Source organism: Chrysochloris asiatica, unplaced genomic scaffold (assembly GCF_000296735.1).
Source record: "Chrysochloris asiatica unplaced genomic scaffold, ChrAsi1.0 scaffold00007, whole genome shotgun sequence".
Taxonomy (NCBI): domain Eukaryota; kingdom Metazoa; phylum Chordata; class Mammalia; order Afrosoricida; family Chrysochloridae; genus Chrysochloris; species Chrysochloris asiatica.
The window spans coordinates 35,501,699-35,518,326 of NW_006408525.1; the positions used below are offsets into that span (position 1 = coordinate 35,501,699).

General features: G+C 43.9%; 1 protein-coding gene across 1 annotated transcript in view; it reads right to left on the reverse strand.

Annotated features, from left to right (window-relative positions):
* Positions 1-16,628, reverse strand: part of PECAM1 (platelet/endothelial cell adhesion molecule 1) — a 53,956-nt gene that overhangs the window by 25,773 nt on the left and 11,555 nt on the right. The window contains exons 6-13 of the mRNA XM_006833728.1: positions 12,429-12,677; positions 9,589-9,864; positions 6,763-7,050; positions 6,050-6,157; positions 4,512-4,539; positions 3,404-3,480; positions 1,904-1,957; positions 242-304 (exon numbers count right to left, since the gene is read on the reverse strand). Of these exons, the coding sequence (XP_006833791.1) occupies positions 242-304; positions 1,904-1,957; positions 3,404-3,480; positions 4,512-4,539; positions 6,050-6,157; positions 6,763-7,050; positions 9,589-9,864; positions 12,429-12,677 (1,143 nt within the window). The remainder of the gene's footprint in view (positions 1-241; positions 305-1,903; positions 1,958-3,403; positions 3,481-4,511; positions 4,540-6,049; positions 6,158-6,762; positions 7,051-9,588; positions 9,865-12,428; positions 12,678-16,628) is intronic.

Consider the following 16,628-nt stretch of genomic DNA (forward strand, 5'->3'; position numbering starts at 1 on the left):
GACCCTTTAGGACAAAGTAGAATTGCTCCTTAGGGTTTCGGAAGCTGTAAATCTTTACGGGATCAGAAAGCCTCATCTTTCTCCTGTGGAGCAGCTGGTGGACAGACTTTTCATTAATATCCCAGTGATTAGCCCACCAGGCCACCAGGGCCCGGTGCACATGGAGTACCAGAACCCTCTGCCCAACACCTGCCTTCTGGGCCCCACTCCACCCCACCCCAAGAATAGGGCATGCTGGTACCTCGGTGAGGCTCAGGTGCAGACACTTCTACTTCTGTGTACTCCACGTCCGAGTTCAAAGGCTCTGCTCAAAGGAAGCACAGCCTGGGTTTAGAGAGACTCTCAGCCCACACCGAAGGTTTCCATTCACAGTATTAAAATAAATGATGCCGTATTTTGAGAGGGAAGGTAGACATGGGGCTATGAACTCCATTCAGAATGAGTTCCCAGGGACAGTGCTCTCTTCTCTACTACCCCATGACCGGGGTGTGTGGTAGGACCTTTGGTCCCTATTAGTGTCATGGTGGGAGGATTTTTTTAAAGCTCGGGTAGATACAAGAAGAAGTCCTGGTGTGGCGCTGTAGGCTAAGCAGTGGACCGCAAGGTCAGCTTGAACCATGAGGTCAGTGGTTCAAACTCATCAGCCTCTCCTCAGAAACCCTATACAGGTTCACTATGAGTTGGAATGGACTCGAAAGCATTTAACAACAACAGATACAGGAAGTGGAGTCCCTGGGTGGTACAAATGATTAACACATTCGGCTGCTAAGAGAAAGATGCCTCAGAAGCAAAGCCAGGTTCTCTACCTGCAGAATGTCAGCCCTCAGAAAGCCTATGGAGCTGAGCTCTCCTTAGGCACAAGCACCATCATGAGTTGGAATTGGCCTGGGGGGTGAGGGGTGGGGTGGGAAGGTGGGGGTGTGTGTGTGTGTGTGTGTGTGGAGAGAGAGAGAGAGAGAGAGACCCAAGAAGTAGCCAGATAACTCAGTTCAGTCTCACTTGAAATGCTAGATGCCTTCTCCACACCATGAGCAGAGAAAGCTAGCCCCAAGGTTAAAGGGTCTCAAAAATGGGAACAGGTCACCCACCAGCCTCAAAAATGCTTTGAGAACAGGTGGCACACACCTGAAAAAACAAGTTAACAAACTCAAGCTATAGTGAAATCTAGTAAATTTGTCTTAAAGTAAGATGTTATTGTTTTGTTGTGAAAGGTCAAAAGAACTGGGTTCCTCGCCAGCAAATAAAACAGTGATTCTGCAGTGAAGGCCACAGAGCGGTGCTTACAGCTTTACTGGGCTGCCTACTCCACTTTAGCTCCCAGGATGGCAGCTCAGAGCCCGTAGGTAATTTGAATCCCTCTGAATGTCATTGGGCAGAAACAAGTGAGCCTGTTGTCTCCAGAAATAAGCAGCAACGCCATTTAAAAAGACATCCCCCTCTGCCAGGCAAGAGAAGCCATCCTACAAGAACAGGACTCCTGGTGTGGCACTGTAGGATAAAGCACTGGACCGCAAGGTCAGTTTGAATGGCAAGGTCAGCAGTTCATCCACCAGCTGCTCCTTGGAAACCCTCTACAGGGTCACTATGAGTTGTAACCAACTCTGTGGCACTTAACAACAACAACAACAACAACATTCTTGGGTCTTTACATTTACTCCCATTAGAAATTTCCTTTTCAATTTCCTACTAGAATCTGGGTTCATTTCCCATAAAAGACACCAGATAGGTTCTTTGTTTTGAGACTGCACCTTGATATTTCCATTCTATGGGACTGCCAGTTACAGGGTCTATAACACAGGTGAGAAACTATCCATGGGTCTTAGCTGTTTTGTTTTTGCTTTTCCTGTGGGTCTTTTTAATGTAAAGGTTAGGTTTCTAATAAAATATTTAATTCAATAATTACCTTTGTTTTCATTTAGTGGTTTCATTGCGTGGTTTCCAACATCTTCATCGTAACCTAGTTGAAAAATAATGTGATGAATTAGGATGAGTGGTAATGGAAATTCTAGTTCTCTGCAACTTTTTGAAAGTTCAATGCCATTAACCAGAAGTCAGGGGTCTTGGTGTGGCACTGTAGAATCAGAACTGGATTGTGAACCACAAGGTTGGCAGTTCAAATCCACCAGCAGCTCCATAGAAACCCTGTACAGGATGCTATGAATCGGAACTGCCATGACAGCACTTAACAACAAGGTCAACAGGAAGCCAAGCATAATTTTCTCCATGGACCTGGCAGCGAACAGGGGTAACGTGGCTGGGGCCTGGATCCTTCCTCTCTCTCTTTGGTCCTATTTGATGCACTTAGTGGTCTCTTTCTAATACTTTTGGGAAGTCTACTATCCCACTGGGAGGGACACTTTTTGTATTTGTTGTTGTTGTTGCTAAGTGCTGTGAGTCAGTTCTGACTTACAGCCACCCTGTATAGGGTTTCTGAGGAGTGGCTGATCCTACAGCACCACACCAAGAGTCCTTTTGTATTTAGTGGGTTTTATTTAAAGTAATTTTTTATAAATATTATTAAAAACTATGCCTGAAGAATACACTATTTTGCAATATGTATTTGAAATCACTATTATGATGAAAAGACGTTTAAACCAAAGTAATCCATGCAGACAATATAATAAAAATAGGAAATTTTTTGCACTTTACAAATTTGGGGGGAAAGTCTCTATTTTAATATAAACGTCTATCAGCGGTGAGCCTCATAACCAGGGCATTCCTTTATCATTGCACTTTTTTTTTTTTTCTTTTCTTTTTTCTTTTAAAGAAGAGCAAAATCCTTACATTGGTTTTACCTAGTGGCAAATTTGAGGAATGCAGTGGCTCCACATGACTGCAAACCAGAAGGTCGGTGGTTCAAGTCTACCAGCTACTCTAAGTGATAAAGGTGAGGCTTTCTGGTCTTGAAAAGCTTTTTTTTAACGCTGTGGAAACCTTATACAGGGTTGCTCTGTGTCAGAGCCGCCTCGACGACATGTAACGACAACAGTGACAAATTTGAAATTTGTACTCCCAATAATTTCATCTGAGATGTTCTGCCAGTGCCTTCATGTGACACCTGGGCTCTGTCTTACAAATGGAGAGTGACTGTTGTTTAGTGCAGAATCTGACTCACAGTGACCCGACCTGGGTAATGTTCACTTAGTGTCTCTGAAGGCAACACCTGATGTGTCCCAAGGCTACCATCTTTCATCCCTCAGATGTTGACAAGGTCGTGAAAACAGAATAAAATGTTCCAGCTTGCTTTTTAAGTGTTTGTTTTGTTGCCTATCCAACAAGTCTGTGTCTGATTAGATTAAGCGCTCTTCCCAAATTCACACCACTACCTACCAATTCTGTCAAGAAAGGAGAAGATAGCAAATTAGGAAAAACCTTCTGTGACTTTAGGAAATCATGATTGTACCGTAATGACTGTTGGCTTCAGTATTGGAATCGGATAGTATCTTCTCGTTGTTGGAGTTCAGCAATGGTACTGCTGGCCTTAAAATGAAATTTAAAAAGGAAAAATGATATAGCGCAGTTTACCCTAACCTCAAACCACCAAGAAAACCAATGGAAGATCATGGGAAAACTGGGACGAAGTTTCTGGAGACAGAAAGACTTCACTTTCGCATTCCTAAAATTAGCATTCTTTTAATGCTAGGATTATTTGACAATAATTTTTGTTGTTAAAATGAAGGCCAGGGCCTAAGGGAACATGAATACTGGACACCTGGTGACCATACTGACCTAGAGCTCCTAAAACCTTCCCATGCTACTGTTTCTCTCGAGGAACACAATAGCCATTTGCCACACTTTTGGATTTTTTGTTAGTTTGTTTCACAGAACAATAGAAGAAATCATAAAGCCATTTTTTTAAAAAAATTAAAATAAAATACTGCTGGCAAGACTTCCAGAATTACAGCCACACACAAGCCACCACAGTAGGACAAACTGACAGATGAATGGTGGTGTACAACCTAACAGAAATTAACTTAAGAACATTTTATCACCCCGAAAAGAAACCGGTTAACAGCCATTTCTCCTTCCCCACGCCTCCCAGTCCCAGGCAACCATCAATCTACTTCTGTCGTTAAGGGTTAACCTATTCCGAACAATGATTGTATAAATGTAATCATACCCTTTGCAAAAAAAAAAAAAAAAAAGACCAAACCCATTTTTTGGAATAATATAAGTCATATGAGATCTATTTTTCCAAGTTAGCAAATTTTTAAGATTCTATTACCATCAGAATTGTATCAGAGAAGGGGATTTCCCATGTTATAGTGTAGGGAGAACATGATCTCATAACAAAAGCCATCCCTTTCCATTACACGACAGTTGGCGGTCTTCCAGACAGACAGACACACCCAGGTGTCTGCACACGTGTGTACACACACACACACACACACACACACACCACTCAAACATCACTCAAGAACCACTGAAAACTTCCTAATGACCAGAATCTCCCCAAAGACAAGTAAACACATCTCATAAAGCAGCTGCCTCCCCTTTACAAGTATACTGACCTGGACATTTCCACTGGCATCTGTTTAGCTTTAAAGGGAAAGAGAAAATCAAAGTCAGCATGAAATATCCATGTCTGTACCAGATGTTGTTGTTGTTGTTGTTGTTGTTATGTGCTGCAGAGTCATAGCAACCCTGTACATGGTTTCCAAGGCTGTAAATCTTTATTGGAATAGAAAGCCTCATCTTTTTCCCATGGAACAGCTGGTAGTTTCGAACTGCTGACCGTGAGGTTAGCAGCCCGATTTGTAACCACTACGTTACCAGAGCTCCTTCCGTACCAGATAGCAGCACTCAGTTTTAATCACATTTGACTTTTCCCCTGAATATTGAATATCCATAAAAGGAGAGAAATGAAAGCTAAGTATATTTATGCCTAAAAAGAGAGAGAGAGAGAGAGAATGCAGATTTTCTCTTGGTCTTAAACTACGAGGTTTCACGTCATTTCCCTAGAAATACGACCTTTTGTCTATTTTAGCCGGGAGTGACTTTCATTAGTGGTGTGTGGGGTAGGAGACAAAAACATGGTACTGGAACCCCATCGATCAGCTGTGCGGGCAGCTCTCCGGATCATTTCAAAAGGTAAAAGCTCAATCAATCCCTTTCCTGTTAATTCCAAGCTGGCCTAAGTGTAAGGACAGGTTCAGCAAACTGAACACTGTTCTGGAGCTGGTCTTCCCAGTGGAATTGTAACCTCTGAGTTCTAGACAAGTCCTAGACTCCTCCTTATCCACATCCACTTCCTTCTTTTCCAGGTAGCAAGAGCAGGGGCTTCAGCAGAACCCACCTTAACTCAGATAAACATTTCTGTGGGATTTACTGGTGCTGGAAGGAGCCCTGGAGGCATGCCTGTCAAGCTGTTAACCAAAGGGTTGGTGGTTCAAACCCACCAGCTGCTTTGTGAATGGAAGAAGTGGCATCAAGATTACTACCTTATGGAGGGAGTGCTACCTTGTCCTCTAGGGTCACTATGAGTCAGACGGACTCGATGGCCACAGGGACAGTACTGGCATGGTGCCCTTCTCCCTCAGGTGCTGGCTGGCTGACTCAGAATCCTTAGTGCCAGTGAGAGATCCCGGCTTCCCATTCCTGTTAGGCAGACTCCAAGCACAAGGTAGCTATCACGGCACAAACGGTAGTTAAGTGGAGGACATTCAGTGGGTAGGGTGTGTTCATGATGTCCCCATGATACTCAAACTCCACTTTACCAACTGCAGGACCAGGTGTGGTCAGACACAAAGAAAACATTTCTTCTGATCACATGGAGATGTAACTTCTCACCCCTAATTTATCTTTTCTGGATCACCCAATTAGAAAGCATTCCCTTTCGTTTCTGCCTAGTGACATCCAGGGCAATAGTAGTTCCTCACCCACAAGGTGTCAAGATGGCACCGAAAGGAGAAAAACTATCTGCAGTGGCACTCCTCAGCTTCCACGGGGACAGAGCACCAGCCTCCCATAAAGCTGAGCTGCCATCCAAATATGGCCAATTTCCTGGCAAGGGCCGCCTGTCAGAATGGAATGAGAAAGCTGTCCTTACCCTTGGATTTCTTCAGAGAATAGTATCTGGCCCCAGCAACCAAGGCGGCAATTATCACCCCAATTACAATCACTGCAATAAGTCCTTTCATCCACGGGGCAAGAAAGACTAGAAATGAAAACATTGAAAAATAGAGGTTTTTCCTCAGCCAGCATGAAGTCATGTCAGCTTTAAATAACCAGTAAGACTGATTTTCACAGTCCTGGTAACTGGCATTGTACTCTTACCTTAGTACCTTTCACGGACGCTGCACTTACGACTGGTGCAGAAGTGGTTATTTTTGCTATAAACAGAGGTTGTCTATGTCATTAGAGAAGACAATATAGTTTTGCTGGGGTATACTTCTTTTGGGGTGTCTCTTAAGTCCTTTTCCTTCTGTAGAGTCCCTTAACCATATTTATCTTGAATAGTCCAAACCTCTTGGCCACAAAGGGTCCCTGGATAGACATTTGACCTAGGTTGAGCCACCTGGCATCTCTCTGCTAAGAACTTAGAACCAGGACTTTGAGAAACAGTGCCAATCGCTTATAACAATTAACTATTTTTCTTGTTAATTTCAGCGAGTTTCTGTGACTTGCAACCAGAGTCTGGAGGACACTGGTCACTCATCTTCAGTCACATATGCTGAACTCCTGCCCACACAGAGCATGTTTTCTGGTCACACACGCTCATTGGATCTCCCACCACACCTGGCACTTGGGACCCCAACTCACCTCTGACTGTCAGCATATTGCTGCGAGGGATGTCTCTGGCAATGTTGGCTCTGTTGATGGCGGTGCAGTAATACTGCCCTTCCTGCTCCTTGCTAGCCTTTGGTTTTTGCCAAATTGCCTGGGTGATATTTGAAGAGGTGTAATAGAAGGGTTTGTCCTCGTTTTCTCGATAAAACTTAAAGGTGATTGGCCCAGTACCTTCATTCACAGAGCACTCAAGCTTAATGGTCTCCCCAGACTCCACTTCCTCATTCAATAGGATAGCCAGCTTGACTTCATCAACTGGAGCTGAGAAACAAGAAAAGAGTTAGTCAGCTCTGAGAAAAGAAAGGGGGGAAAAGAAGGAACATGGCGCCACTGCTGGTCCTGGACTGTCTACCTCTTAGGCTGGGACTTGGGCTCTATCCAAGTCCTGGCTCCATTGTTCCTTCCTGGAATAGGCCAGAACGGACACTTCTGTCCTCACATGTTGATTAAACACAAGATACTAGTGACACTTCCCTTCAATTATTGTCTCAAGTATGACTGACCACTCAGTTTGACAATGAGATTAATCAAATTCTTGAATAAATAGACATGCTCCTTTGGGGTCTGTTTCAGAGGTGGGTGTGTGCTTTCTCTTTTTGCTTACAAAGGTGCTTGGCACTTACAGTAGATGCTTTCACTCCAATCCTTCCATCCTTGGAGTCCTTAAAGCTTCTGATTATCACCTATGCTTTCCCTTTCAACTCAGCTGTCTCAGGCTACCTCGATGCCTCACAGTCAAATTCTCTTCTTTCCTTACCTGCCACCTTGTAAATACGGACTTTCTGCAAAACTTCTGTGTATCTTGATAGTCCAGATTATTCCCTTGACCTTCAAGTCTTGATTTTTACCTGCATATTTCGACCCAAATGGTTTGAACTACAAGGTCAGGAAATCAAACTCACCAGCCGCTCCTCATAAACCCTATACAGGGTCACTATGACTAGATGGCAATTAACAATATTTCCACCCAGAAGCCCTCATTCCCAGCAGGTCCAAGCAGAACTCACCTTCCTCTTGCCTCCACTTTCCCTGGGTCCATACTCAACCACTAAAATTCTGCTCCCAAATTGTCTCCCCAAGTAGACTTTCCCACTAGTGTGAGCATGAGCAGTCAGGAACTGGCAATCAGATTGTGAGTCACTCTTTTGTGAGTGCAACGGTGATTAGATCTTGGAGGTGCTGATCCCACACCAAAGTCGACTTCCTGAGGGTCCAGTCTTACCTGACAGCCTCTCAGTGTGAGCTGAGACACAGATGGGTAGTGACTAGTTGGCCTCAGGAGGCTGATGGTCCAGCTCAAATCCCAGCTCTACCACCCACCAGCTGTTTGTACTAAACCTTAGTTGCCTCATTGTAAAATAAGAATACTACTTCTACCTGTCTTATTTGGCTATTGTATGTTTTCATGGAAGTAATTTACTTAAAGTACTTCACATAGAACAGGACACAGGTCCAGAGCTCAGCCAATGTTACAATTACTATAAAACCAACAGCCACCTAGCCTTTCACACATCCTGAGCGCTGGAGTCTCTGTTCTCTCTAACTGGGAGAGCTACCAGTGATCTCCTGACACCCCAGTCTCATCTTCTCCTTCTTGTTCTTTATTGCATACAAACTCTAAACTCCCAAAATTGGCATTTGATGCCTTCACAGTTGGGCTCAGCCACTTTCCCAGCATATAGCCAATGACCCCCCACTTATAACCTTTGTTTCTAGACATCACATTTACCCCTAGTCCTTGGAACCGCTCCATAGTCTTTTGCTTCTGTGCTTGACTAGGTTGATAGACCATCTACAGTACTTTCTGCCTACCTATTGGCACACTCTGGCACCTAAGCCAGCTCTTCTGTGAAAATTTCCAACTCAATCCAGATGATACTTCCCACCCCTTAAATTCCTGTCACCATCATTGTAAGGACAGTTCACAAGACAACTAATCACGTGTTTGTTGCCTAACACTTGTCTATGTCTGTATTGCAATTCAAATATTTCTCTGTTACTTTATCAGTCATCAATGAAAGCAAGGAATAGATTTCTCTTTTTTTGTGTTCCCCATAGCATTAGGTATTTAATATATATGTCAATGTTAATTTGTAAACTACTGCCGCTCTTAGACTATACATTCGTAGAGGCAGGAATCGACCTTTCCAACTTGAGATGTCCACAGTGGTACATGCATACAGGCAAGCACTCATTAAATGAGACGGAGGAGGTGGGGGAAGAAGGAAAGACCCTTGTTAAGCCTGTTACTAGAGTTGAAGAATAGTAAGAAATGTTAGCAATGGCATTCCTACAGCCTTCTGAAAGGCATCAGGTAATTCACAAAGCTCAAGGAAAAATGTCCACTCCAAGGCAGTGATGTGCTTCTCTTGAGTCTGAGCATCCCAAGGGAATGCTAGCAAGTTCCCTGAGACCACTGCCTGGAAGTGTTCTGTATATTGCAGAGCTATCCTGACAAGGGTCAGTAGCAGAAAATCAGTAACAGAGAGAGTTAGCAATTTATCAAAAAATGAGCAAAGACTAAGGAAACCCAAGCACAGGGCTTTTAGTGCTCCTTGAAATCAGAACACTTACCATCTTTTACCAGTTAAGATCAAAGGTTCTGAAATGAGATTATACTGAGTCACATCAAATGCTCTGGACCTGTTTACCTGGATCTTGGTCCTGCTTTGACTAGTGTGTGGGTTGTGGGCATTGCAGAAATACCACTCATTTCTCTTACGGCCTCATTCCCTTAAGTCTTCAAAAATGTTCACTAAAGTCCCAACCTCTCATGATTGTTTTCTCATAACAACTTACCTATTACCTTGACCTTCAGGACCTCGCTGATTATTTCGGTGTGGGAATGACAATTATCCGCAATACACTGGTATTCAGTATCTTTTGTTGGATTATCGTGGAATACCGCAGGGTTGTTTGAGTCCTTTTGCAAGCTCCCTAAAACTTTATTTGCTTTTAAAAGCTGGTAATAAATAGGTGACGTTCCGTTTGTTGATTGGCAATAGATTGCAACGGACTGTCCTTTTATCACCTCAGATCTGGTGTCATGAAAAATTCTGATCTGGGAGAGCATTTCTAGAACGACAGAGAAAGAAACCATCTGAAGGGCACCAAAGGTAGAAGCAAAAACATCCAGCCCAAGAGCTTCCTTCTGCAAGCTTGGGCTTTGCTTTCTTTGCCACCATCATCGTATTTTATGCCTGCCCACCTAATCCACCTTTACAAGTCTCCTATGGGAAGAAGTCCAGGTTGTGTAGTGGGTTGAGCATCAGGCTGCTAAGTACAAGGGCAGCAGTTCAAAACAACAACCCCCCCCCAAAAAAAAAAAAAAAACGTCCGCCCCCAATAAAAATTAAAACCCCAGATACCCTATACGGGGTTGCTATGTGTTGGAACCGACTCAATGGTACACAACCACCACCATTAAACTCTATATTGGGTCACTATGTGTCGGAACCGACTCGACAGCTCATAACCACCACCACTACGGTGGGAATGAAAGGTAATTTTTTAGGTTATGAGGAGACAGAGGCAAAGAAATGCTATAAACAAAATGCACTTGTTGACACTTGTCAATTCTCAGTCACAGTGATCCTAGGAACAGAGTGGTAATGCTTCATAGAGTGTCTTTACAAAAGCAAACTGCTACATCTAGCTCCTGCTGAGTGGGTTTGAACCACTGACCTTTCAGTTAGCAGTGTAGCATTTAACCACGGCATCATCAGGGCTCTGTCAAACATTTTTGCTGTTGTAAAGTGTCATCGCGTTTGTTCCAACTCATAGAGACCTTGTATAGGGTTTCTGAGGCTGTAAATCTCTATGGGAGCAGAAAGCCTCCACTTTCTCCCTTGGTGCATCTGGTAGATTAGAACTGATGACCTTGTGATTAGCAGCCCAACTCATAACCCACTATGCTACCAGGGCTCCTTTATACAAAATGTAGGACTATACAAATTCAAGACAAGCATTGTTATTAAGTGCCATTCCCTAGGTACTAAATGAAACTACGCTAAGCTCAAACACTGCCCAGTCCTGTGCCATTATATTATAGCTCTATAAACACATACCTATATTTTCACCACAAGGTAGGCAGTTCAAACCCACCAGCTGTTCCTTGGAAACACTATACAGGAGCGCTATGAGTCAGAATTGACTCAATGGCACTTAACAACAACTACATTTTCATATCTCTCACATACACAAACACATCCTTTTTTGGAGTTAATAAAAGATACAGGAAAAGAATTAAAAATGTACACAACAAATATTCAAACTGAATATATTTTACAACAAATCCTCCTTAATACCTCAGTCTTCTGATACTAAATCACATGCTGGAAGGTAAGAATTCTGCTAGGTTATTGTAGAAGTTAACTTATCTATAAAGCTTATAAATTAACACTATCTCTTCCCAATAATAAAATGAGTAATTAAAAAATATAACAACCTATATTTGTCTCTTGCATTATTTCCTATTGCGTCAGATGGCCAGAAAGAAAAAAAAAAACCTCACCAGCATTGAGTTGATTCTGACTCATAACAAACCCTATTTAGGGTTTTTTCTGAGAGTATAAATCTTTATGGGAGCAGGCAGCCTCATCATTCTCCTCTGGAATAGCTGGTGGGTTTGAACCACCAACCTTGCATTTATCAGCCCAATGCCTAACTCAACAACACCGCCAGAACTCCTTAAACCAACCTGCTAGTTCAGTTGAGACTAAAGTCTTGTCTGGAAAACCCATCGGCACAGGACTGTGACCGTGACAGTGACAGCTGGACAGATGTTCTCCATCCATCTAGGACCTTGCTGTGCAGAGATGTGTCCACAGGGCCACCAGCAGTCACTGAAGCTCTCATTAGAACTGTAGAATCTGGCCCCTTCCTCACCATAACCCGCACTCAGACCAGCTCCCATGTACTCGACTGACTGGTATCAAGTCTGAGAAACCGGACCTAGGTGGCCCCAATGTCCACATTCTGCCCACCAGGAATCCTAGCCCTTCTGGTGGCCAGGCTATGGATTCAAAGAACCAGAGTTGACAGCTGCTTGGGGTTCTGGTGTCACTGCACTGTTAATCACGGACGGACGGTTCAAACCCACCAGAGGCTGCTCAGAAACCCTGCGTAGTCACTGAGTCAGCAACAGCAAGAGCTACTTACATGTCTCACACTGAATAAGCAGGGTTGCCTCCCTGGTCTTTTGGGTGGGACCCTGCTCATGCAGCCAAATTCTGGCCAATCAGGGCCCACATCAGCAGCATGCAGCCACAGTCAAGTCATGACCTTGATTTTGACCCATAACATCTTCCTTCCAATGCCCCTCTCTGGTGCACAAGGTAGGTAGTTCAAACCCACCAGCAGCTCAGCAGGAGACAAATGAGGATTTACAGCCTCAGACCCTATATAAGGTCACTCTGAGTCAGACTGGGCTTGATGGCCAAGGGTAGCGGGTGGGCACTCTGATCAGGAATATCAACTCGCTTCTGCTTGGCCTTTCAATGCCACCCTTCTCTCCTTCCCTTGACTTCCTGCCCTGTCTGAAGCCTGCTCTGCTTCCGGACAGGACAGGGTGGTAGCTGACAATAACCTCCCTTTCTCTCCTTTGATACTGGGCTCGGAACCAGTGGGCTCATACTCACCACACACGGTGATCTGGACCTCATTACTCCTCTTGACCACGTTGCCAATACCTGCAACACAAGTGTATGTCCCGCTGTCCCTCTTGGAGGCAACCTTGGTGAAATTCTGAGCATGTGTCACATTCAGGCTTCCCTTCTGGATGGTGAAGTTGGCTTGGGGGGCCCCTGGGATGGTGCACCATAGACTTAGACTTTCACCCTCATCCAGAAGTGTGGTGGAAGATTCCAGCTTTGGCTTGGAAAAAAGTTCTGAAAAAATAGCCAGCAGCAGTTAATTAACCAGCATGATATTTTAATGGTGGACACACCACATTAAACATTTGCCAAAACCCACAGAAATGTACAAAACAGAGTGAACCCTAATGTAAACCATGGACTTCAGTTAATTAGAACGTATTGCTACTGCTTCATTGGGACATTAGTGGCTCGGTAGTAAAATTCCTACCTTCCATGTGGGAGACCTAGTTCGATTCCCGGTCAATGCACTTCTTGTGTAGTTACTACCTGTCTGTCAAAGGATGCTTGTGTGTTGCTAGGATGCTGAACAAGTGTCAGCAGAGCTTCCAGACTAAAATGGACTATGAAGAAAGGCTTTTCCAAAAATCTGCCAATGAAAACTCCATGGATAACAGCCAAGTCGGATCTGTAACTAGACAGGAGGGTGGCATAGGACCAGGCAGGTCCACTCAAGGGCAGTTAACAATGGATCCATCAATTGTAACACAAATGCAAAATGTTAATAGGAGAAACAATGTCCAAGAGGAAAGGGTATTCAGGAACACAGCACAATATTGTCTGTATAAATTTTCTGTAAATGTAAAACTACTTTAAGAAATAAAGCCCATTGAAAACAAAACAAACCAACACCCAAAAAACAAAGCAGTGAGTGGGAACAGGGAGAGATATAACTGGTACCATTCCCTAGCTCCTCATGGAGAGGCCATTGGCCCACTGGTTTTTGTCAGAAACAACTTCTAACTTCCTACTAAAAGAACAAAACTTTTTCTTTGATTCTCATATATCCTGATGATCACACCATCAAAAAGTTCGAGTTCATATTCTCTGTCTGGAATTTCAATGGCAAGTTTTGCTCTCTTGTTAAAAGAAATCTTCTCTGATTTCTTTTCCAGGGATGGCTTAGAAAACGTTTGTAATTTGTAAACCCAGCATGCAATGACTCATTCATTCCCTCATTTATAATCCACAAATTCACTCACTCTCACTCCATAACGATTTATTTCAGGCCGACTCTCTTCTAGGCACTTTGCCAGACAGGCGGGAGACATTTGTGAATCAGAAAGCATTCCTGGTTGCACGTGTCTGTGAATACACTTCTGTCTACTGAGTGATTCAGACACATTTGTAGCAGAATCCACAGAGGGCACACTGAACCCAAGGTTGTGGGATCAGGAAAGGTCTCCTGGATGAAGTTAAACAGGCAAAGAGGACAGGGAAAGTGTTTGAAGTAGAAGAAACGGCACGTGGGAAGGCCTGGCGGATGTCAGTAGTGGTAAAAACCAAGGGTAACTCTAGAGCTGCCTTGTCATGTGAAAGGCTGTCAGTCTTCCTGGATCATGGGAGGAGGAGAGGCCAGAGGTGGAACTGTAGACCAGGAAGGTCCTTGGTGGTGGTGGTGGTGTGCCACCGAATCAGTTCCAACTCATAGCGACTCTGTATAGGGTTGCGAAGCTGTAAATCTTTACAGGAGCAGAAAGTTTCATCTTCCTTCCGCGGAGTGGCTGGTAGGTCTGAAGTACTGATTTTGCGGTTAACAGTCCAGCTCATAATCCACTACGCTGCCAGGGCTCCTCGTGAAGGCCTTTAAAACCACTGTAAGATGTAAGGACTATATCCTCAGGGCAGTGTGAACAAAGGAGAGAGGCAGATGTGTTTTGTAGAAAGGAGAAGCTGGGTGGGGATTGGAGTGACCCAGACTGGAGGCAGGAAGGATGTAATGAGGACCTGAAGCCAAGTGACATGGGATTACTGGAGAGAAGGAGCAGCTGGTCACCCTTACTCTAGAGGTTCCTATGATGAGGAATGAAGCTAAGCTCCTACAGCCTCCCAAGGCCAAGCACTTGCTAAGCTATTGCACGCTGTTCCACTTTAAGGAGTTATCTGTACTCTGTGTATATTTTTTACTCAGTTACAGGACAACTCTTTGTTTGTGTTAAGTGCCGTCAAGTCAGTTCCAACTCAGCGACCCCGTATGGGGCTTCCAAGGAGAGACTGGTGGGTTTGAACTATCGGATCTTGTGGTTGGCAGTCCAGTGCTGATCCTACAGTATCACACAGGGCAACTACCAGTTAACTACTAAACCAATATAAACACTTGGATCGCTAATGTTAACAAATGCAAACTGACTTCATAGTTATGACCCTTGATGAAGAAAGGAAGGAGTCTGCATTAAAAAAAAACAAAAAAATAAAACAAAGGAACAAGACAATCAACGCCTGTTAGGAAACCTTTGTGAATTCGTTTGAGAGAATGCAGCCGGAAGTCAGGGAATGGAGTGCTGCTGTTGATTCTAACATTTACGTACTGAACAAGATTGAGGGTAAAAGTCATCACTGTTATCCTCAAGGTTATATAGCAATGGGTGTCATTTCGATCATCATCAAAACCCACAACAAAGTCCTCCTACGTTCTTCAACAGGAAATAAAGCCAATGTTCCAAAGAGGTGGTTTCCCATCATTAATCTGTTTTATTAAGACACTTTGATCCATCCATCCATGCTTCTTCCTTCAGTCCATCTTATTTGTGTTCAGAGCACCATCAAAGGCTTGATGTGAGGAATAAGGCGAAAAGTACTCAAAAAGGACACCCTTTCACACCTTCCAATCTCATTAGGCAGATACCAAGAGATACCATGGAAAAAATAACTTAGGAAAAATCCCCAAGAAATGACTCTGCATTTAAAAATATATACTAAAAACTGTAAAAAAATATAAACCATCCTGCTAAGGTGGAGTCCTGGTGTGGCACCATAGGATAAGCACTCGATCTCAAGGTCTGTTTGAGCCACAAGGATGGCAGTTCAAACTCACCAGCCGCTCCTTGGAAACTCTAGACAGGGTCACTATGAGTCAAAACCAACTCAAAGACACTTAACAATTAGAAGTGAATAATTAGGGAATAATATTCTATTTGTAAAGTAGGTAATGGACAACGAGCTACATAGCAGTGACCTCTGAACATGTGGAATGGTGGGTCCCACAGCATAGTCAATAATTCTTGTGCAAAGGGGCTGGCTGGACTATCCTGAGGAGTAATAATGTCAGCCTTTTATTCACTCATTAAACAAATATTTCTGGAACTGCTACAATGTGCCAAGCTCTGTGCTAAATTCCAAAGAAGTGAAATGATTTGAGTCACAGACCTGGTCCTTCAAGCGTTTCTCACAGAGTAGCAGAGACAGACTCTAAACCAAACGGACAGTAACTGTCGATGTGAAAGAGCAGAATGTGGTGGGAATGCAGGTGTGACCAGCTGACGCTATGAAAGGCAGCCTGGAGAGATTTGGGGCTTGGATTATAAGGACATTAAAGGTTTTTCAGATGGCCAAGGGGAAAGGGTGCTCCAGACAGATGAAGGTTTCAAGCGAAGGATCATGGGCCTGAAGGAGTTTGAGCTCATGAATAGTGATGTTGACATTTTGTTGCTTTTGTTAAGTACCATCGAGTCATTCTGACACTTAGTAATCCTATGATAGGACTCCAAGAAGCAGTTTGTGGGTTTGAACCTTGTGGTTAGCACTCAAGTGCTTATCCTACAGCACCACATCTGGGGTGGTTTCAGGAAGGCCTAAGTGTAGTGGTTACGAAGCAGGCTGTGAACCGCAAGGTCAGCAGTTCGAAACTACCAGCTGTTCTGCGGGAGAAAGATGAGGCTTTCTGCTCCTATAAAGATTTACAGCCTTGGAAACCCTGTACAGGGTCGCTATGAGTCGGTTCCGACTCCACAGCACATGGAGCTCTGGTAGCGTAGTGATTATGAGTCGGACTGCCAACCTGAAGGTCAGCAGTTCAAAACTACCAGCAGTTCCGAGGGAGAAAGATAAGGCATTCTGCTTCTGTAAAGATTTGCAGCCTCAGAAACCCTGTACAGGGTCTCTATGAGTCAGAACCGACTCCACGGCACACAACAACAACACGTACTCCCATCTTCATAGCACTGAGACGAGGAGAAAGTCACCCAG